The sequence below is a fragment of the Melozone crissalis genome, unplaced genomic scaffold (assembly GCF_028551555.1).
Source record: "Melozone crissalis strain CALT ecotype California unplaced genomic scaffold, PUWL_Pcris_2 ptg000027l_1, whole genome shotgun sequence".
In the NCBI taxonomy this organism is placed as follows: domain Eukaryota; kingdom Metazoa; phylum Chordata; class Aves; order Passeriformes; family Passerellidae; genus Melozone; species Melozone crissalis.
Window position 1 is genome coordinate 29,253,276 of NW_026535805.1, and position 23,629 is coordinate 29,276,904.

A 23,629-nucleotide genomic window follows, 5' to 3' on the forward strand; every position below is an offset into this window, starting at 1 on the left:
AAATATCACAAAATTCTTTTAAGTTTCTTCCCTTTAATTACATGTACCCAACCCCTATCCCAATCACCTAATCAAGTTTTCAATAACTTAGCAAGTTTCACATCCCAGTGTTGATGCATCTTAGAAAGATATACATCACGCTTGGTCTTTCATGCTGTCTCTGCTATCAGAAGGAGCATGCTAGGAATCTCAGTTTGCTCAATTGTGCTCAGATTTGGTATTTGTAAAGATGTCTTGGAACACTTTTCCTGTCGGTCATCATGTAAAAGATTGTTTGTGGGTGCACAAGAAAGGCAATCCAGAGCACAAACGGAGCATCTTCAAAAATCTTGAAGTATTTACTTTTCTGAGACAGACAGACTAGAAGTTCCAGGTGGGGAGGGATTCTCATGAAGAGGATAAAATAAAGCCTGTGCAAGAATTTTAATGTTCAGAGAGCAACCAAAAATCTAATGTAAATATTATGATTACCCCAGCTCCTTGCAAATAATCACCAAGTGTTGCAATACTGATTCTGCTCACAGAGATTTAATCTCATACCAGATAAATTATTGGACACACTTTACCAGATTAAGACCAGACCAGACAGTCCTTACTTGTGGGTGTTTTAGACTGTTCCCCAGTTAAAACCCTTTTACATCTAGCATTCAATAGTGAGATTTAGTGATGGATTATATCTCAGTCATTATTTTGATAAAGACAAATTAATAAACCTCATATTGAGCCTTTCAACACAGATCCTGTGTGATCTTGCATTAGAAAGAGGAGATTGTTATAGTGGTATCTGTAGTACAGTATTCCCAGAAAACAAGGTGTTCAGACAAGTTTACTTCACCTAAAATGTTACAGATAAATCCAAAATTTCAAATGTCTGTGAAGAAAATGCAACCCAGAAAAGGGGAAACAGTTCTTCATAACCTTTCACCAGAGGTACTAAATGAGGTGGTGCTGCCTTTGTTTAAATGTTATTCAATACAAAAAGCCTGTGCCTACAAAACCTATTCTTACTATTTTTTATTCGTATTTATGTTTGTGTGACATTTCTTTTGTCATTAAACACTGCAAAAACCCAGCCTTTAATAGGGACAGCCCAAGTATGTGTCGTTATCTTCTGTTATATTTCATATTTCTAAAGTCCCATACTGTCGCAATCACATTTCCAAAGTCTCGTACCTTCTCAGTGATACTTCTTGGGGGCAGTTCTTCACAGCTCTGACTTCTTCTTCTGCTTGTTGCTGCTTCTTAGTCAGGGCTCCTTCCAGGTTCTCCCTGACTGGCCAAGCCCAGCCCCTGTTATCCCAGTTATCTTCACCAGCTACAGCTGCAGCCCATCAAGAACAACCAGGGCATATCAGGGCAAGGCCTATATACAGATATTCGAATACAATTACAGATATGTTACTAGGACTCCTACTATATTTCCCCCTTTTAGTTTACTTACGAGAACTGGTTTACATATTCTACTTATAATTATACAATACATATATTTTCCCCTTTTTTACAGAAACATATTTAGATGGACACAATACACTACATATATTCTACCACAGCTCTTGGCTGCACTCATAATTATACAATACATATATTTACCATGACTCGAAAGGCCATTTACAGCACACACAGCTCCTTGCTCAAAGGCCATATTCTCTCACACAGCTCCTTGAGATTCAACAGCCATGCTTCCCCACAGCTCTAGGCTGTCTTATCTTCTACAACTCTCAGGCGCCTAATCTCTTCCACAGTTCTTGGCTGTCCTATCTTCTATCATGTGGGGGTCACCAATTGTTGTTATCTTCTGTTATATTTCATATTTCTAAAGTCCCATACTGTCGCAATCACATTTCCAAAGTCTCGTACCTTCTCAGTGATACTTCTTGGGGGCAGTTCTTCACAGTTCTGACTTCTTCTCCTGCTTGTTGCTGCTTCTTAGTCAGGGTTCCTTCCAGGTTCTCCATGACTGGCCAAGCCCAGCACCTTTTATCCCAGTTATCTTCACTAGCTACAGCTGCAGCCCATCAAGAACAACCAGGGCATATCAGGGCAAGGCCTATATACAGATATTCGAATACAATTACTGATATTTTATAGTAGGAGTCCTAGTAAGTATGAGCTGATATATGACTGCCTCCAGAGATAGCTGCATCCCTGAGCTACTGACACCAGTGCAAATTTTCAACATGCATCTGTCAGAAAAAAAAAATCCAGACACAATAAAATCTTCAAGAAATGCACTGGCATATATTTTATCTGAAGTTATTTTGCCCATGATGTGTTTTTATAGCCATGTGTCCAAAAGAAATTTTGCCATATTGCCCTAAGAGTAAAATAAATCTGGGCTGTTCATTCCCATTTATATGATTAGCCATTGGCATTCAATAAAATTTAGTTGTTTAACCTTTCTGAAAATGAGGGAGCATTTTCTTATCATACCTGTCTGTGTGAACACAGTCTAAATATGCTGTATTTATTCCAAACTATATTCTATCACATACTTTCTAAGCTTTTCCCAAATCTGGCTTGCATTTTGGACAAAAAAAACAATTGTGAAAGTTATGAAAAAAGAAAACAAAACAAACATTCCTACTTCTTTTTTTTCTTTTTTTGGAGTATCTTTCGATATTTTTGGCAGGTTAGGGATAGTAGAATTAGGGTAGCTTCACTTTCAACAAGCATGCTGTTTTAACACTTTGTGATAGCCTTTTCATCAGAGAGAAAACAGTTCTGAGATTAGCAGAAAAAATAGAAGAATCAACAAAAATCTAAACATAATCTGTCTTCACTGTGTTATAAAGTAGTAAATTTTTTTTTCTTATTTTGTGTTCATAAAACCTTTATCTGTTGAGCTTTGAAAAAATGCTTTTTGAAAATGAGCAAGACTAAAGTGAATTTTTAATATGAAACACCCTTTTAGTAAAATGGTTCAAAACAGTAGAAATGTGAATTATCTTGTCATGGGACATTCTCTGGGAATTAGTTTTTGTCAAGTGATAACATTTGTGTAGTTCCTACAGTTCATAAAGTTTAGTGCATTGGGCTGTCTCTGTACATAACTATCACAAAAGAATTATTAAGCAAAAGGAAATGAAAGTAACTTCTACTACAAAGGCTGCCTTCTAGTTTAAATGTTCTCCTTTGATATAATTTTGGTTTTTCAGTTGCTTTGCCCACTGGTGTATCATAGTAAATGATGCAATTATGTTCTGAAGCTCAGAAGCTCATCGGGGCCAGACTCTTTACCCAAATAAATGGTTCTGCTGAACAGCTCATCCATTAAAGAGAGGCCACGAAGCCTTTTGTTTGCTGTAGATTTTAGCAGTATCGTTGTACAATCTTGTTGGCATAAAGGCAATCATTTGAGAGGGTATTCTTGGCCAGTCCAAATGATACTGTAATTTAAATGTAGCCTACTTTTTATACTAGGTTACAAATTCTGTAAATGCTTGCAAGTGCAGCCCAGATCACAAAGAGGTGTAGGTAAAACTCAAATTCCTGCCGTAAAAATAAGAGTCTTGTTTGGCTTGATAACACAATGGCTCCCTCTGCAGGGTGACACATCTCATCTGGATATAAAATGGTCTTTTATGTAACTGATCTATATCTCAGGCTGTTTCCAATTCAAATTCTCAGGATTGGTGAATCCCCTGTGTTCAGATACAACTGTGTGTTATGTGCAGAAAAAATGTATGATATATTAGATTGAAAGTAAGTGCTATCTCACTTGAACATCATTCTCTCAAAAATTTTTCTATGTATCAGTTCTGTTCCCTTTCACACCGCTAAATCCATGATGACCTCACAAACCTTCTTACAATAAGGCAGAGGTCTCAAAAATGTTATGCTTCCCTCTTAACCTATCAGAGTCCACACATCTGAGGCCTTCTTTTATAAAAGAAAAAAATATTGATGAAGGAATATAAAAACTAGTTAAAAATATACAGAGAAAAAATAAGAATAGGAAGGGACAACATTCAGAAAACCAGCAACGCTTAGTTACACTGAAAATTTTATTTCTAATAAAAATAAATATCTAGAAAAATAAAGGAAGGCATGGTTATCAAACTTTATGATACTTCAAAACTTCAACATGATTTCTCTTTCTGTTCATTGTCTTTCAGAGCTTCTTCCTTTCAAGAAAGGGAATGAAATCTTGAAGTCGGAGGACAGAGATGAACAAACACTCCAAAAAGGAGATATGGTCAATCAAAAATGAAATTGAAAAATCCCAAAAATTTGAAATGGAGTGACTACAACCAATTGTACTAAGATGAAATGTAGTACCGGGAAAAGGACCAAAACTTGCCCAAATTATTCCCTTTGAAATCCCTAAAATCGGGAAAGGGAAACAAAGAGGCAGAAGAGAAACAGAAGAATTGAAATTGCAAAACAAACCAAAAAAAAAAAGACATGACACAAGGTGAAAATAAGGAAAGTCAATGGGATGACATGAAGTGCAGGAATTTGGCCTCATTGTAATCTCAAGATATCTTTCCCTTTCCTGCTTCATGCCAAGTCTGGTGCTAATAACATGCCTTCTCATTTGTATCAAATATTAATTTTAATTTTGAGAGCAAGAAAAAGGGTTATGTTTGAGCTGGATAAATGGAATGCAGAGCCAGGTCAGAGCAGCAGGCAAGGCGGCCTTGGGCATCAGGCAAGTGGAACTCAGAGGCTGCAGTGCTTGCCTGTGGCAGAAGAGAACGGAGATCAGCTGTGCACTTCTCCCTCCTGCTTTTCTTCCCACTTTTACTGCCACAGAAGGAGGGACAGGGGCACGCACAAGTGCCAGGCAAACCCCAAGGGGGCACCTACTGCCAATCCTAAGTAGCAGCAGGAACAGGCATTCCCATCCTCTGGGACAGTTCCAGCCTCATCCTCATCCTTTTTTCCTTCATGAGAAACAACAACACTCCCTAACTGTGGTGACATAGACTGACAAAATACCTGACTGCAGATATTGTCAAACTGAGATGTTTGCATGTACATCAAATAAAATCTTCCACCAACATAGCCAGATTTTACTCATCTCTTACCTCTGGATATTAGACAAGCAAATTCTGTTCTTGAGCTGAAGGTTGCTTATATAAGCCAAGGATAAATGTATTCCTAAAAGCTGCTCTTTCTGGGTGGTTTAGCACAGTACAGTGGTTGCATATCCATTTCACTTAGCTGATGCAGTATTCTAGCAGGAAACAGCAGCAGGAGACCAATGTTATGCAGGGAACAAGCAAAAGGGGTATGCTTGTGAATACTGATCTCCTGACTGATGTAATCACTGTGATTAAAAAAAAAAATCTTAATAGTATAAGGCCCAACTCTTCTGCATGAAGTCAGATACATTCAGAACAAATCTAGTTTCTTCTTGGAGCTGAAAAAGGAGGAAGGTCACATGGTTGTGGAGCAGATCTGTTGCCATCCAACAGTTTCTTGCCTCCATGGGATCCAGCACAGCAACAGAAGCCCCAGGTAGGTCAGTGGGCACCACTTCAGGATTCATGGCAGTCTCAAAGCACAGGGTGAGAGGGGATCCCTTCCCCAGCATGAAGGAGATGCTGAAAGGCCTCCCAGCTGTCCTGACACACCAGGTGCTGGAAGGCAACAAGTAAACTGAGGCTTCTGCATTTGCAGATTAAAAATGGTATTTTAGCTAAATCATTATATGTATTTTTCTATTAATGCACAAAGTCAATGAAACACCTGTAAGAGAAATTATTTGGTTCTGAGGTTATCGTGGTACTCAACACACCTGTAATTTCCCTTTGCATGACAGGATCATGAATGCTCTTACCAACTAGTTTATTTAAAATCTTCATTAATTATATACCCTGCTTATCCCTTCTTATCCTTTCGTCCTTCCCATTTTCTCCTTCTCCTATATCCAAGTCTCCAGTTCTGTTACTCAATAAACAACCAATTGTTCAAATGCTAATTTTAATCATCCTTTGCCTGTAATGGGAAAGGTCCAGCATCAGTCTTTCTATCCACATTATAATAAATTTTTCTGTTGTGACAACAGCAGAATACACCAAAGATGGATTTTTAATTTTTTAAAAAGATGATGAAACTGTGAATAGCCTGATGCTACTCAAAGACTGATGGTTACAACACTTAAATTCTGTAGCAGGGTGTGATTTTTGAAGCAGTGCTGCAGTAAGTACAGGAAATAGTTATTTTTAAAAGATGAGCACATAGGACTGCAGCACACTAATTTCACAGAGCCACACTTACAAAGCCAGTGACAGGCTACAAGAAAAAGTTACCCCCAACAGTTCAAGAAAAGTAGTTTTAGGTTGTTAATTCAGCCTACAGCTCCAGGGACTCTGACACTCAAAAAGGCATTGCAAGGGCATCACGGTAGGGTGCCCGCATTGCCAGCTCCACACTTTCTAATCTCTTAATAAAAATTCTTCATTTCATGAAAGGAAATGAAATCTCACAGTTTCAAGGAGTCTCATTTCACAGTTTCAGTCATTCCATTCCATTCCATTCCATTGTTTTCACTTCATTTCAGAATTTCTTTTTTTTCACACTAACCTTTTAGCAATCTTGGGGCTGTAGCTGAGATGCCCATCCCCATTTATGGCCCTAATCTGCAAGGTGCAAAGGCAGAAATGTTGTGCCCCCACTATAATTATCTTGTTAAGCATTTTCCAGCCCCAGTGTCCCTGGAACTCTAGGTGTAACGGCATCTTGTCACTGGGCTGAGATTCTGATCACCATGGGAAGTCCAGACTAGAAAGTTGTAGGAGCAGCAAAGTTGGTGCCCTGTCAGGATTGCCTTGGCATGCCTTTTCAAGCCCCAGTTTTCCTGGAGCTGTACGCTCTGCAGCTCTCTGAACCCTAACCCAAAGCCTAATGGCAGCTTGTCACTGCTGCTGTGATCCCCATCACCGTGGCTGGCACAGATTCCAAAAGTGTAGAGTGATCAATCTCAGTACCCTGCTGTGATGAAATTTCTTCATTTCACAAAAGGAAATGAAATCTCACCATTTCAGTGAGTATCACTTCATGAAGTTTTGGTTCATTTCACTGTACTTCATTCCATTCCATTCCATAAATTTAAAATGAAAATTCTTAGGAGAAGTTATTTCAATTTCATTTCACTTCCTTATATTACCTTTCTTTGTCTTCTCCCTTAACTTCATTTGTTTACTTCTTGTTTCACTTCTTTTCATGAAAGGAAATGAAATCTCACTATTTCAAAGAAAATAATTTCATGAAGTTTCAGCTCATTTCACTGCACTTCAAACAGAGTACCTAAGATAAGAAATTTACCAAAACTTCTAGTGTTCCATTTTCATAAATTGTTACATGATTGTCAGTGTGGTAAATGTGTTGCACATCAACTAATAAAAAATCACACACTGTTATTGTTAATTACTCAAATTTTACTTCCATAAATATGAACACTGGGTAATTTTTCTTTACAAACTCTCTACTTGATCTTTAGAAAGGCCAACTGAAACACTGAAATACTATAGTTTTCTTAGGTCATAGTACTTCCCTTCAAGCTGTATCCAACAAGCTACAATACCAGATCATGTCCCAGTTGGTGGGGAAAAAATATTTCACTGAGAACAAAATTATATAAATAAGATCCATTTAATTATTCACTGAAGGCTCAATATTCAGAAAACATTAAAATACCAAAAGTTATGAATGGCAATCATAAAATATGCTTTAAGAAAATTCAGAGTAATGACATCCATCAACAATTTTAGCAGAGATTTCCGTACTGTGACCAAAAGTGAACTACTTGGAGAGCTTCAGACACTGAATCCCTTCAGTATTTCACAGCTTAAGAATGTGGTTTCCTTTGACAGCCCACAGACACTGCCCCTGAAACCAGCCTCCAGCCTCAACAGTCTAGTGGCTGAAATCCACCTCATTCCCATGTCTCTTCAGCTCATCCCTGCAATGGCTTTACTTGGATGACATTTACTTTTGTCTCATTGTGTTTACTGCTGTCATCTATTTGCTCGGTGTCATCACTGGTGATTATAAAAATGACAGAGGAAGAGCTGAAAGTCACTTTCTTCTTTGGCCTGTCCCCTGCCTTCTGAGACATAACTATGGGTCGTATTGGTTTGTCACTCCCTGTGGCTGGTGTCTCTTTCATTGTCCTCTGGAATCTCATCAGGCGGAAGCACAGGAGTTGCAAAAGGCAGCGTCGAAACTGCAAGAGAGAATAAACAGAATTATCTTCACCTCCCTAAGCATTCACTATCTACAAGGAAGTGAAGGACACAGCACAGTAAAAGACTCAAGATAAGAGACTTCTGCATATCTTCTGAGTTAGTTTCAGTAACAAAATATGCTGCCTTTGTAGTGGGTACTTTTTTTCTCTACATCTGAATAGGATCACTGAGCCAACAGAGGGCACTGAAATGCAACTGAATATTTTACCAGCTACAAGCAAAAGACAAGAGGACTAGGCTCCAAAGTGTGCTATAGGTTTGGTTTCCATATTCAAAAATCACACATTAAATCCAGCAGGGAAAGAATATTCTCACAAACACTTCACAGGAATATACAGTGGGAAGGAACAAGGGGAGGAAGGGGATACAAAGGGACATTTTCTTCCTTTGAAGTAACTCCAGGGTCTGGAATTTTAACTAAAGTATTTAATGTCACAGATGTAAAATGAAATTTCAATGGTTAGTAGCAAAGAAGTCAAATGTTCCCATTGAATATGGCTGGAACAGAAGTCTTTCAGATAACCAGCAGCTACATATGACACAGGAAGTCTGTTCTACTGTGTGACGAAATAATGTGAGGTATTCAGTGGAAGCTTTCACCAGCACACAGAATGGAAATTTGAGTAGTAGCACCGTATTAATTCTCTAATTATGGTCTCTCCTTCAACAAAACAAAGATCCAGGTATGAGAGTTAAAGATGCATTCATTCAGGAGCTCCATATCTGCACACATTTAAAGCATGATGCTTTGGGGAAGAACCCTGGTTCTACAAGCAACCAGAGGGCAGCTTCCCCTTTGTTTAATAACCTGTAACAAGAATTGCCTGGAAAGTATGAAGAAGACTTCAATCAATGAACCAAAATACCAAAAAAAACCCCAAAACAAAAGCAACAAAAATCCCAAACACAACAAACATCTGGGAGCAGGTGGGAAATAATATACATTTTCTCTGAAAAGGAGGTAGGACATCTCTTTTTAACAGCCTTCCATTTAGCTGTGTTAAGGATTACTCAGTATTATCCTGCATGGCCAGTGCCTCTGTTTTCCCAGATATCATGCAAGAAGCAATCTGACATGCCAAGTTAGAACAAGGTTTTGCTGTGGACAATTAATCCTACTCTGACACAGAGAAGCCAATAGGTCTGTCCTGTTGGGAAAGGAACGTAGCTAATCACAAGCTCTCATAGAAGGATCATCTCAGAGAAAGAATGGTCATGTGGAAGCCTTGACAACTTCAGAGGTCATGGTCTACCTCAGAGCAGCAGAGAAGTTGGAAAGTACAAGCATGTTAGAACAAGTTCAGATAAAGGAAGGTTATGATAGAGAACTTGTTTCATTATTCCTTCTGAGGGTAAAATAAAAAAAAAAAAACATTAAGCAAAAATACTATCATTTTTGTCCTAATCTGGAATTAGAGGCAAGAAAAAAAAAACTTCACAATGCATCTCCAATAAACACATTCAAATAATTGACACATATCCTGCCTGTGTCTTTACTGGCCTTGTACCTGGTACAAGTTCAATTTGCTGCTGGGTATCAGAACCCACAAAATGTTTTTCAGAAGAGATACTCAGCCTGACAACTAGGTACAAAGTCAGTGCCAGTGTATTTAAAAAGTCACTCTATTGAAAAAGCCTTTCTGAACGTGACTGTTGTTAGCTTCCCATATCCAGGATAACTCTGGTATTGTGCAGCCGTGTAACTGTGCATCAGCCTGCTGTGAAATGAGCTGTGGGGGAAGAACAAGGCCACATTGGAGGCCTCCTGCTTTTACTCAGGAAAGCATTTAAGCTGCCCCTTGCCCTGGGTCCTGACCTGAGCTGCTCTCAGCCTTTGCCTGGCTGCCCCTGTGGCCGACCAGACCCACTAGCTTGGCCTCCTTGTCCCTACAGGCTGCTGGCTGGCCCACGCTGCTGCCCAGCAACTGCAAGCCAGTGTCGGAAATCACAGAAAATTCCACCCCTATACTGGGTTTAAAGGGAAGGGAAACTCAGCAAAACCCCTCCAGCAATCACTCATGGTTTTTTACCCTTTGTCAAGGGATTCTATTAAACTCCAGATACCTTTATACAATTTTGATTTCAGAAGTTTACAATGTGCATGGTACACTCCCCGTATCAGTCCTTGTGTTGCTATAACACAGGAGTCAGAGGCAAGTTTTTTTATTCCTAAAAAATAAACACTGATTATTATAAACTTCCTCTGATGGAATTCTATTGTGGTAAGGGAGTGATTCAGATGAGGTCTTCTACCAGCAATCCATTTCACAGGTAAATTCTCAAAACTAGACATTCTGGCACTCTTTCCTGTCCCTTTTGTGATTTAAATGTTTGAATTAGCAAAGCAAATTAAATTTATGATCTGGTGGTATTTAAGCACCATCAGGGATTTTATTTCTTCTAGATTGCTACCATTCATCCTAGCTGTTGAAATTTTTAAAAAAAAATTCAGAATAAAGTATATCAGACCTTTAATGTACCTACCTTTCTACTCATGAAGATATAGATAACCGGATTATAAGCAGTGCTTGACTTGGCAAAGAAAGATGGGATGATAGCTACTGTTGGAGTTACAAGGTTGCTGTAGCCATATGTTATCAAGAGGGAGACCACTGCATAGGGCATCCAACAAATAAGGAACGTGGAGATCATCAGGAAACACATTTTAGCCACCTTCTTTTCATATCTTAGAAGTTTGATCACTTGAACTGTCTGGAAATCTTCTACACAGCGAAGCTGTAGAGAGAAAAAACATAGTAAAACAAAACAGCCTTATGTTTTACTTGAACCTGAATAGTTCTACATTTATTTATAAGAAACTGACTCACTCCCGTAGTTTAAGGCACAGACACCATACACCTTATCTTTTAAACCACAATTCTTCTGGAAGCTTACATCATGTTTCTCAGATTTTATTGCCTACATTAAGTGTAAAAATACAAGCTGAGAAAAAATAGAATAGCTAATTTACTAGAAAACAAATGCAGAGATGGAACAAAGCATGCTGCAGTTATAAGTACTTTAGAAAAATCACTTGCCCTCTGCTATTGCATAAGCAAATTCAGTTTACATTGGTGGTCCTTTGTCTGACTACTTAGATAGTCCTGTAAATTCGTGGAAAAAATCTCTAGAGAAAAATAATCATAAACAGATTTCTCTGTACTGCTTTGCCACATAGTATGTTACCCTACAATCATGAAATCTCTAAAGCAGAATACTAGGCAGCAGGTTCCCATGTTACCTGAGTCATGAAATACAGAAAAGATGGGACATGAACATACTTCACAAATTATGCATTCTGCCAGTACTGTTGACCATAAACTTGAGTGGGTCCAGACTAACCACCCACAGAATATGAATCATTAACACTTTCTCATACCAAGGATTTGGACTGAATTTTCAGGTGAGGATCTGATGTGATTAGTAAGCATTAGCCCTTCCCTACTTCCTCCCAGTAAAACCACACAACAAACAGACCTCAGTAGCTCTAGACTGGTTCTCTCCCAATCCTACAACCTATCTAGTGGTACCTGACATAGATGAACATCAAATTTTCAAAAGTTTAAAAGGGAAGTGAGAGTGCAAATTTGGCTTGGATCCAACATCATGACTGTAGGGTAACCTTCATATACAGCTTGAACATTTTTCACTGACCATATTACATTAAGGGAAGTCTTACTAACTTACCATTCTTACTGCATGCAGAATATGGCCATAGCAATAGGCCATGATCCCAACAGGTGCTACTAGACAGCCAAGGAAAAAAAGGAGCACAAAGGAGGTATCATTGGGGTCTTTTGACTTCCAGTCCACTGAGCAACCTAAGCCATGAATTTCCAGTGTGTATCTGTTCCAGCCCAAAAGAGGGGCTCCAGTCCAGGCCAGTGAGTACAGCCAGATGTACGTGATAGCCCGCCACGACCAGGAGAAGTCAATCACCTTCGCATGCACCACCCGAATGTAGCGCTCGTAGGCAAGAGCAGTGAGAGTCATAATGGAAACAATTCCTGTAAAAAAAATAAAGAAAATCAAGTAAATTATTCACAAATACTGCAAACAGGACTGCACTCTTCTTGATAAATGTTTCCTTTGCTAGTAGGTTGACTCAAAATTACCTAGCTCACATTATGAATCTAACACCAATAAGACTTTTTGTGCATTACTCACTAACCATTAAGCCAAACAGAATCACCAACTTCAAAACACTCACAGTAGGATGCTGACATCTGATCCAGGATGTACAATGGCTAAGAAGTGGGACAAGGGAAAAAGAGACTAAGCCAATGTAGCCATGATATTTTCTGAAAAATCCTTTCCTCAACATTTTTTCAGGAACAAAATGTAAACAATGGTTATCTGCTGCTGTGGAATGCAACAGGTGGATCTATGATTGGTCTCATGTGGTTGTTTCTAATTAATGGCCAATCACAGTCCAGCTGTCTGGACTGTCTCAGTCAGTCACAAGCCTTTGTTATCATTCTTTTTATATTCTTAGCTAGCCTTCTCTTCTTTTAGTATAGTTTTATTATAATATATATCATAAAAAAATAAATCAAGCCTTCTGAAACATGGAGTCAATAGTCTCATCTCTTCCCTCATCCTAAGACCCCTGTTAACACCATCACAAGCCAATACCTCTTCCTAAACATTACTTCATTCAGTGAAGTATCATGGTCCAAGGTTTGGGGTTTTTCCTGCTGGCAGTATATGTTCCTTTGGGGTTTGTGGTTTCCTTTGGCTGTTTAGGGCTTTTAAAAGAATAAGCTATCATATAAAACTGAGATAATCAGCAATTAAAAAAAATCTCTTAGAAACTTAGTGAACTGAGAGTTGAGACTGAAATTAAAAAAAGCCTTCAGCAACTAAAAGCAGAGATGTGCACCTTTAATGTGAATAAAATTACTAGAATAATTCCAATCTATTTCAAGATATCCTGGAAGTCTTTGTATTCCAAGAAGAACCAGGAAGGCAAAGCATTGCATTGCTAAAGGTGTCCCATCTGAAAGACATTCAGTTCTTTTGAGAGTCATTTCCTATCTTGCTGCTTTCATAAAAATGAATCCTTGTTTATTTGTGCACTGTCTTCCTTTTCTGTCCACCTCAAACCCAGTACATAATTATTAACATGTTATGACAGAAATCACACATCTTCAGCTCCCAGTACTACCCCATCCAGACACTTTTAAAATTTCATGAAGCTAAGGTATTTCTGTCTTGATTAGAATATAAGGATTTCTGTTTCAATGGTCTGTAACACTTGATGATCAAAAACCAAAATTGCCCATCAGACAACTGCCAAACACCTGAAATCTGTTATGATTCAGTCACCAAGTTCATAAACACAGGCTCCTAAACAACAAAAGAGTGTATTTCACAGCATTCTGTGAGATTATACAGATATCTGTGTCTAAATCTGTACAGATTTCATCTAATACAAAGCACAACTATTTTTTCATGAATATGCACAGCAGTTCATTTCTCCAAGTACATTCATATGTTCCATAAGCTCTAAGAAGGTTAATTGTGCAGATTTCACTACCAAAGAGAGAACAACCATTTTATACTCAGTGGGAATCTGATCTCACTTTGAAAAAGAATAAACATTTATTGAAGATAAATTAACAACAGCACAGAAGGACCAGCAACATGGATTTTAGGTAAACAACTGAGAATAACAAAATCTAGAGAAACACATAGCCTCTCCATATTCAACAGCAAAAGCAGTTTATTATTAATCAAGTATCTCACAGTAGAATATCCTTTAGGATTCTAAAAAAATTATTTTATGCTGTAGTTATTAAAAGATTCCCTTTTTATAACAGGTGAGTTAGAAAGTTTTCTTGATTAAGGGAATTTCCCAGTCTAAAAGAAAATGTGCCACACTGTTTCATATATCTCTTTAAAATGAAAAAATTTTTAATGTTTTTTTCTAGTTATCTTTAAACCTTCATCATGAAAAGACGTAGACATTGTTGGCAATGAAGTAACCTTTCCCATTTAGTTTTGTAGGGTTTTTTTCCTTGTATAAATCATTGCTGTAGAATTTCACTTTCATAGCTTGAAATTGGACTAGCAAATGTGGGCAAAAAGGTTTCCAAAGACCTGAGGTTGGGTTTGTTGGTGGGTTTTTTGGGTTTTTTTAAAATGAAGTTGAAAAGTCCATCATGCCTTTTTTGCGACCTAACATGCTGAAAATACATTGAGCAATGTCTACCTAAGCAAAATATTAGTAGGTATTAGAAAATAACTACAGGATTTTATAGGTACTTACACTGGCTAAGGTAAGTGCTTCATTCAATCAAATGCAGTCTATTTCTTGAACACAAGTTAAGGCAACAAGTTCCCCTTCCATTTCTCTTACCCAAAGATTAGGAATTTAAAAAGTTTACCTGACAGTTATGATAGTCATCTACAGACATGTTTATGGAGGAAAATCACATCACTCAGCTAAAGGTTCTGTTAGCTTATATAGTGCACTGCAGCTTTGTCTGAGCAGTGGAGAGAAAGAGCAGCTCCTCAGGATGATGAGTCAGAACACCTAAATTAACCTTTTGCTCCTTACCACCTTCCTTCACTGAATGGTATTCAATGACTAATGTCCCTGTGTGGTCTTAATACTTCCCCATCCCTTTTATGAGTGCTGAATTCTAGCCATGACAAAGTAATCAAAAGCTCACATGCTTGGCTGAAAGTACAGGTGTTCACAAGCAATAATTTCCTAAGTCCTTGACATTCTCAAGGAAGTCATTGAATGCTCAGTATCTCTAAAAATCAGTATGTGCACATTTGAACAATGTTCTATCAAGCCTCTTTCACTATAAAACCACTGCTCTTCAAAGACATACTCGAATTTTCCTCCCTGAACTGTAAATGGGACCTTGGACAGCCTGTTGGACAGTATGCACCAAAATACAAATCCCTGCTCTGTTGGTATTCAAGGAGCGTCTGGCAGCACGCAGACACTGAGGCAGGAAATGCAGGTCACAAGATATATATGCAGCACAAGATATATATGATTTATGCATGCTTATAGCTGCATTTTTTATGTTTCATTCAGTTTCTGTAGTCTAGTGCAGAGGAAAGCACTGAATGTTACTTCCCTCCCTGCCCCCACTCCTCTACAGGAGCTTTTCTGGAAATTATTCCATTTCATCCTGAGTTGCATATTTTAATATGATGAAATGTGTGCTGATTAAAAAAGCAAATCTGTTACAGAAAGCCATTATGGTTATTGTTTGGCTATTAGCCCCCTCTTAGCAAAAATACACATTTCAAACCAATTCTACCATTTCCACCTTTTATCTGAAACAAATTTTGTTTTGCATCTTGAAGTACTGGAGATCTACATATTTTGATGTGAGGCTAAGACCCAAGATTCAGAAAGACTCTACTGCCCAGTGTTTACAGAGACTGCATGTCTGATATACAGATTTTCATCTCAGACAATACCCCTATCTGATTATAAACATAAACATTCTTTAGGAATTGCTGCTAGTTTGAGCTCTGATTTAAGCCTGGGCAATTACCCTAGCACAAATGGGGTCATTCCCATTGAAGGGGCAGATAAATGTAGCAAAACTGAAGTGTCTTCTTGTTTAAGCCACTATTTTGCAATTTCTGTGTTGCAACTCCTCTTCTTCACCAGCAGCCAGCCATACACAATCAGGGAGCTACTGACTGTTATTTGGATAACAAGCTACTTCTTGTTATGTGGATGCTTATGAAGAAAATTCTCCTTTTTGCCATTTTGCATTTTTTCCCCACTGAAATACTGCATTTAGTGTAGATTTTATTATGTAACATATGTGCTAATCATCTCTTCCATATTCTGGGCTTTTTCAGGAGTCAGTTCGGGATACATCATTAAATACTTCAATCTGCATAGTGTAGGTCATCACAGAGAAGACTGTAAAACACAGCTGAGCTGCATTGTGTTATACCATACAATGTGTACATTCTGACTTTATAGTCCTTAATTAGAAGAAAAATATTGCAGTGCCTTCAGAACTGAAGTGTTAATTTCAACGAGTTTGAACAGTCACAACAGCTTCTGCCCTCTCCATGCAAGATACACCTTATTTTCATATTGAGCCCCTGCCCCGAGCATGGCCTATAATTTGGTCAGAGGTGATATCAAATATTCCTGAAGTCTGAGCATCTCTACAGAGCAACTGCAGCATAATGTAGCATATAAAATCTATTTCTGAGACAGACTATGCCTTCTGTCAAAGGGTGTGGAAGAGGTTTTACAGCAACTTCTGTGAGCCAGACAGAAGTTTGATAAGAGGATCCATGTTTACCCCTGAAAGAATTTTCTACCAAGGTTGTTGACATAGAAACCAAGAAAGAAAGAAGGATAAAAAAGAGAAACCTGCAACAGCTTATTCCAATAAGCACTTTCTTTCTCCTTCATGACCAATGAGTAAAGTGTAAACTTATGAGTTTTGTAAGACTGTATAAAAGCATGCATGCTATAATAAAAGCAGTTTGAAGCCTTCTGAAAATGGAATGTGCTGCTTTGTATTGTCTTCATTTCAACTACAACAAAAAGGCATATTATTTTCTATATCAATTAATCCTCTCCCTACATTCAAATGCTGAATGACTATTTTGCATACCTAATCACAGAAGAAAGCCATCCTTCTGCAACCCCTCCTCACCTCTTTTCACATCTGAAAAGCCAGACAGCAGAAATTGAGCAGAAGAAATTTCCTGTCCATGGCAAGAAAAGGTGTTATTGCACTCTCTAGTTTTGTACTACAAAATATATAACCAATCTATCTGAATTCAGCAATTAGGCATTGCAATAAGATTTAGGCACCAGCTATTTATCACTTTTAATTTTACAAATAATTTTAACATCTGCATTCAAATCTAGGGAGGTGAAAAATCCCTTCTCTTAGACATAACATACTTCAAGTATATTTTATATGTAGCTGTCCTATAAAATTATGGTGAAATAAATCACCTCTTCCAGATTCAATATTCCAAGTGATTAACTTACTCAGGGGAAAAAAAAAAGCTAAAGCTGAAAGCATGCTGATTGAGCCTCCAGCTATTTGTAACACAAGATCCTAAAACTATCTGCTGAGTAACAATTGAAAATGCTTTTAGTGAGATTAAATCAGTGCATATAACATACATGGGTAATGCAAGAGGGTGGCACAGGACATCACTGTCACTGTGCAGGGAAGAGCCTTAGATGAACAGGCTGTAACTGAAGCCAGGTCCACAGGACACTCTCAAGCAAATAATCCCTACTTCAGTATTTGGTGGGTGTGGTGGTATCACCTTGCCTTCAAACAAACAAATAAACCTCAGCTGTACACACATTAGCTTTTCACAGGAGAGCAGAGTCTGTAAAATTCTTACAGTTTTTCCCATCCTCTAGTTCACATTACTGGAATTGAGTATTCACCCAGATATCAACATTGATTTGGTAGCTCATTGAGATCTAGCTGCTGCATACCAATGGTAATTTGTCCAGGAGGGACATAATACTTTAAGTTAATTTTACATTAAAAGCTGGCAGTGTTTATTTTACCCTTACAAAACCAGCTTGCAGTTAGGAAAGACAGAGGTCTCTAATCACATTTCAGTAACAGTAGCCTTTCAAAGGAAGTTTAATGATACAAAGCCTACCCTAGAGTACAGCCTGACTATGGAATCTTCTGTCAAAAGACGGCCTCAGATAGAGTTTTGGTGCCTGTTCCTCAAGACCATTCCTATTATCAACCAGTTTTTCCACTCCTTTCTTCCACTGCACAACTTAAAAGGTGTTAAAACACCAGTACTGGCCAATGGTTTAGCTGCCATTACTTTTAGCTGCGATTTATGCTTGAGGAGTTATGTGTGTATGCTCCATGTGATAAGAGTAGCTTACCTCAAACCCCTCAGGGCCTATTTCAGTGTACAGGAGATATTAAAATAGACACTCACTGCCTGAGGGTGAGCAGCACACAAATTTCTCTTGTGCACATTAAGTTCTGACAGCCACTGTCATTCAAAAAAAACCCTTAAATATCTGTGAGAATCCAGCAGATACACACAAAGACCATGACATCCTGACCCTGTATTTCACAACTACCCTCTTATCTGAAGAAAGAAATTATCTATGTCTGCTAACCAAGACTTTTGGGTATGTTTAGCTGGCAGGCATCTTCTCTAGAAACCATAATCAAAAAGCTATGCCTTCAGTGATAGCACACCTCCCAGACATGAGTTGTGTTGCTAAATCAGATAAAGAGATTACACAGATCTCTACTACTTATGCCTTGGGTGACTATAGACAGGGAAAGAGTTAGAAGCATTTTACATTAAGAGAGAGTGGCAGGTGCAGTAGGGCCAGCATAGAGCTGACTGCACACCTCCATAGAAAGGTGACCCCCATGGTATAAATACAGCACTCAACTGATGTGCAACTATCATATCACACCAGGATGCACCATCTGTACCAAAATAAACACTGCAACTCACTAGAACAAAATTAAATGGGGATTAGTGTCTAAAACAGACAACTGCGTCAGGAAAGCTTACCCTAAGACTTTTCAGGTAATCATTTATGTCATTTTCCCTACACTAATATAAGAGGTGCTAGGAATGGCTTTCAAGTAGATAAAAAAAAGCCCTTCTTGGGGCCTCTGCTATGAAAACATGTACCTAAACTGTATCTTGACTTCAGACTCCAATGAGTAAAAGAAAATAGGGACTGTTATTTGCGTGATGAGGACAGATGCTCAGTAGTCTAAACAATCAGTTTTGCACTGTAGCAAGCAGGTCTCTGCAGCTTCTAAAGGCTCAATGAAAATCTTTCAAGTCACAGAAAACATAGGCAGTAGCACAAACATCAGGCTCTGAGCTGTGCAATGCAACTCAAGAGCAGACGTTACTACATGGGCTTGTCTCAAGAGAAAGTTATGATAATACAGAGAAGTAGACTATTGTAAGGAACATAAAAAACATTGTATGGTTTTTGTGTTCCATACAATAGTCTACTTCTGCACCATTTAACCTTTCTAAACCATTTAACCATTTCTTTAAAAGCCATTTATTCCTAGACAGATAATCTGTAGTTATGCTGCCATCTTCTTAACTTAAAAGTTTCAGACTGTGAGCGTCTGCTTACAGTGTCTAAGTTCCAGATCTCATCTCCAACTGGCTGACAAAATGAGAAGCACTCTTACAAAGAAAATGCTCAATTCTTCAATGCAAAATTACTGGAAGTGTAGAGAGTGCCCTCATACGTGTCAGGGGGTAAAGAAGTTGTCATCATTCTGTAATGAAGGCTTCTGAAAATATAGATGCTACCAGTTTATTTTAAGCACAAATGCCACCTATGTATTTAATCATGAAATCCTTAAGAGGAACACAGAAATACCTTGATCTCAGCTTTCAAAACAGTATGAGGAAAACCATTGTAACAACACCTGAAAATTTAACATAAAACTGCTGAATCATGATTTTCAACAGGATTCCTGATTAACTACAGTAATTAGGAAGAATCTGATTTTTAAAATTTGTTGAGAATTAGCTCTGAATTTAAAGTGAAAACCCATTAAAAAAATAAAATCAGATTTAATAATTTGCCCCAAATTTGTTTACTATCAGTGAAACCTCTCATATATAAGTCAACACATGCAGAGAACAACTTACAACATGTATTGGGTCTTAGGGGCTGTTCTTCTGATTAAAAAAGATGCATAAGGAGGGAAAGTAAGACTGAACAGCCTTCAGGCCTGAAGGGCTGGCACAGAAAGCTCACATAGCAATGTCCAAGTTCATGCCCAAGAATGAAATCACAAAGCTGTAAATAAAGAGGTTTTAGTCATCTCACCTAAATTTGAGCCAGACTGGGTCCAACCCCAGGACACAGCCACACCACTAAAGTAGCCTCACATAATTTGTTATGGTTTCATAGACTCCATATCCACGGTATCAGAGCTACCCCCACTTTATTCCAGGAACATCTTTATTATGTCATTGTGGCTTCGTGAGCAATTAACCCTGCACAGCTGTAAGTACTCTTCTTAGTTAATGAGAATTTCACTTTTGAAAGCTGTCAATTTTGTATGTCTTCTAATCAACAAATGTACTTCACATTCCCAAAAGTTCCTGAGGAGAGTGTTACACTTTCAGAAGCACTTGTAAGTAGTACACAAGTAAGACTTTACATTACTTTCCCTACCACCATCACCTCAAGATAACAGGTGACTTGGGCTGTTACATACAAGAGAAGTACATTTACAAATGCAATACCTGGTTGCTCTGAACGAAATCTTTAATCAGTGTCTTCACCACTACCAGGGGAAAAAAATAAAAAAAAAAAAAAAACAAAACCCAAAAACTCTACCCAAATAAAAACCAGGAAAAAAACACCAAGAAAAATCCCCCCTCCCTCCCAAAAAAAGTCCAACCAAAATATCTAACCCCAAACAACAACAACAAAACATTACCAAACAGGAACAAACAAACAACCTTCAAATTACTATTTTTTTCCATAAACACATTACAAAATGAAAATAGAAGCCATGCTAGCAAGAATCCTGATGGCTAACAGAGTAGGAAGCTACCTACAGGGGTAGGTATCATTTATAATTTTTTTTTCCTCATTGACATGCCCCTGTTTTCCTATGCAGGTGGGGAACCACTTATCTTCAAAAGCAGGAAGGAACAATTCTATAATTCTATTTCTAGATGAGAATATGAAAACAATACTGTGGAGGTTAAAATTAGACATCACTTTATCAGGTTATGATTTAGAATATTCAATTATGATAGCCAAGTTAAATATTTTCTATTGCTTTACATGGCAGCTGAAAAAAGTAAAATAAAGCATCATTCCTGAACATTTAGTTGTGAATTTACTATCCACTTGCATATGATCAACTGCACACAAACACACACTTTTCTAATATTAATAGTAATAAAAAATTCTTCCCAATGAAGCACATTTTGGAGGAGGAACATAGCATGAGTAACCACAGGAAGATGTAATTTTACAAACCATAGATTCTAACTTGACTGCTCTCTAGACAAGGCCCATGAATTTGCCTACATTTCTTTTGAAAAAAAAAATTCTTAAAGAGAGGGATGCAGGAAATCATCAATACTAAATATATTTATAGCAACAAATTATGTAGCATACCTCAAAATAAACAGAAATTGAAAGTCACATGTGATCAAGCAATTTCCTTGCCCATTTATATACCGCATTGTTTCTATTTCTACTATTTCAGAAGATTGTATGAGATTATTATAGTCTGTTTTTTTACCCTTACTACATATCTCATTTTTGAACCTTTATGGAAAATTCCTCCATCAAAAATAATAAGTATAATATAGAAGAGATATAGAACAGAATTGTACTTTACATCCCCCGTGTAAGGTTAACATTCAGTAGTCTGGCAGCATCTGTTTGGCAGACAAGTACTTGAGTTCCTCAAGAATTTGAACAGGCTGAGCGACGGAGACAACCTCATGCCAGCGAGGTGCTCTAGTACTTTTCCTGATCCCAACAGCTACACAAGCATCTGAGATCTGTGCACTGCACAAATTATTAACTATATCCTGCACCCACCATAACTTTCAAGACAAAATTTTTTGCTGCACTATGCAGGAGTCAAATCAAGCATGAGAAATCATGCACCTTCACACAGTAGCCCACAAAATGCTGACCATAGAGCCATGTGAAACAAAGATCGTGTATGCAGGAAAGCTACAAAGCTCATTGAAGACTTTAATGTATCACCTCAGAGTCAATTTCAGTGTATAGTGCACTGTGATCCACCTCTAACTTATAGATCTCTACCAGAAGATTTATCTAACATGATGAACTTCAGATTTCATTACAGGTTAGCCAAACATTTACTTTCACCCGTAGAAACACGAGTCTCTTCTTTTGCAGCATCCTTTACTCGTAAAGAAAAAGCAACATTCCTTTTGAGAGGCTGCATGTACATAGCTGAACTGCAACCTGTTCTTCTGTAGGCTTATGCAAAGGGTATGTACTCATTTCAGGAAGGAAAGCACTAAAGAGCTTATAGGTTTTGAAAATGGAAATAGTGTAAAAACTCCTCCTGCAATGGTAACATTTCACAGAAATCAGTGGTTTCCCAAAGCCCAACTGTGACACCATTATGACTGAAAGAAGGTACCCGAATTTCACATATGGATAAGGAAATTCAAGGCACTGCCACACACCTCATAGCCTTATAAACAGACAAGTCGCAGCACTGAGAAGGCTGCTGGGGAGCAGCTTTCCACCTGTTCCATGGAGACAGAGCTCTGCTGACCCTACATCCAGAGTCATACGTGCTCCTTATCCACAGACTGCAGCACTTCCTCCAAAACACGGCGCTTTATGCTCATGAATTCTGCGCGTCACTCGGACAACTAGAGACCTCTCCTAACAGCGCTGCTGCCCTTTTCCCTACACGTCCCATTACACCTTACACAGACAAAGGCGGGAGGTCGGAAAACTGATTCTGGAATAATTTCTTTTTTTGCTTCGGGTCGTTTTCTCCAGCAGTGTCGCTCTTTTTTATCAAAAAGCGCCGGCTCTCCTCGCCCCCACCCAGTCCCTCGCCAGGGCGGCGACTGAACCCCCTGCGCCGGACTGCCCCGCGGGAGCGGCCGGGATGCCGCGGCTGGGGCAGGGGGGATGGAGCGGCTGCGGCCGGCAGGGAGCGGTTGGGGCGGTTGGGAAGCGCGGACGGGGCGGTTGGGGCGGTTGGGAAGGGCAGGGATGGGGCTGTTAGGAAGCGGCAGGGATGGGGCGGTTGGGAAGCGGAGACAGGGCGCGGTACCGCCGGTACAAGCGGCCGAGGAAGGACCCAGCAGGACAGTGAGGGACAGGCGGCGCCCGCGGCCGCAGCACCCACCGAAGAGGCTGCTGCTGAAGCCGTCCCAGACGCAGCCGGCGGCGTCCCACACCCAGCGGCTCCTCAGGCAGGACATAAAGGTAAGGCTCACGCCGAAGACGGACACCAGCAGGTCGCTGAGGCTGATGTTGACGAGGAAGAGGTTGGTGGGCGTGCGGAGCCGCTTGAACTTGTAGTACAGCACCAGCACCAGCAAGTTGTTGCACAAGCCCAGCATGCCGATGGTGGCGACCAGCAGCGCCAGCAGCTCGTAGGTAGCGGCGCTGAAGAGGGGCCGCTCGCCCGGCACCTCCGGCTCGGGGGCCGCGGGCTCCGGGCGGCTGGAGGTGCCCGTGCCGTTCGCCGCGGGCATGGCTCCCGGCCGGAGCGGGGCTAAGGCTACCGGCTCGCTCCCAGCCCCATCGCACGCCGATGCTCCGGGCAGGAGGAGGAGGAGTCCCCGCGGCCTTCCCGCCCACGGAGGGCGCGCCCTCGAGTGGCTGCGCCCTCGCCTGCCCCGGGGCGTGCCCGGCCCGGGCATGGCTCCTTCTGAGCAAACCGGTCTTGTTTCCCTGT

General features: G+C 39.4%; 1 protein-coding gene across 1 annotated transcript; it reads right to left on the reverse strand.

Moving 5' to 3' along the window:
* Positions 1 to 7,903: 7,903 nt before the first annotated feature.
* On the reverse strand, positions 7,904 to 23,426 carry OPN3 (opsin 3). Its single transcript, XM_054280354.1, has 4 exons — positions 23,075 to 23,426; positions 11,883 to 12,202; positions 10,680 to 10,931; positions 7,904 to 8,173 (listed from the first exon to the last, which is right to left on the reverse strand). Exons 1-4 carry the CDS (start codon positions 23,424 to 23,426, stop codon positions 7,904 to 7,906), a joined length of 1,194 nt encoding a protein of 397 aa, XP_054136329.1.
* Positions 23,427 to 23,629: the final 203 nt, after the last annotated feature.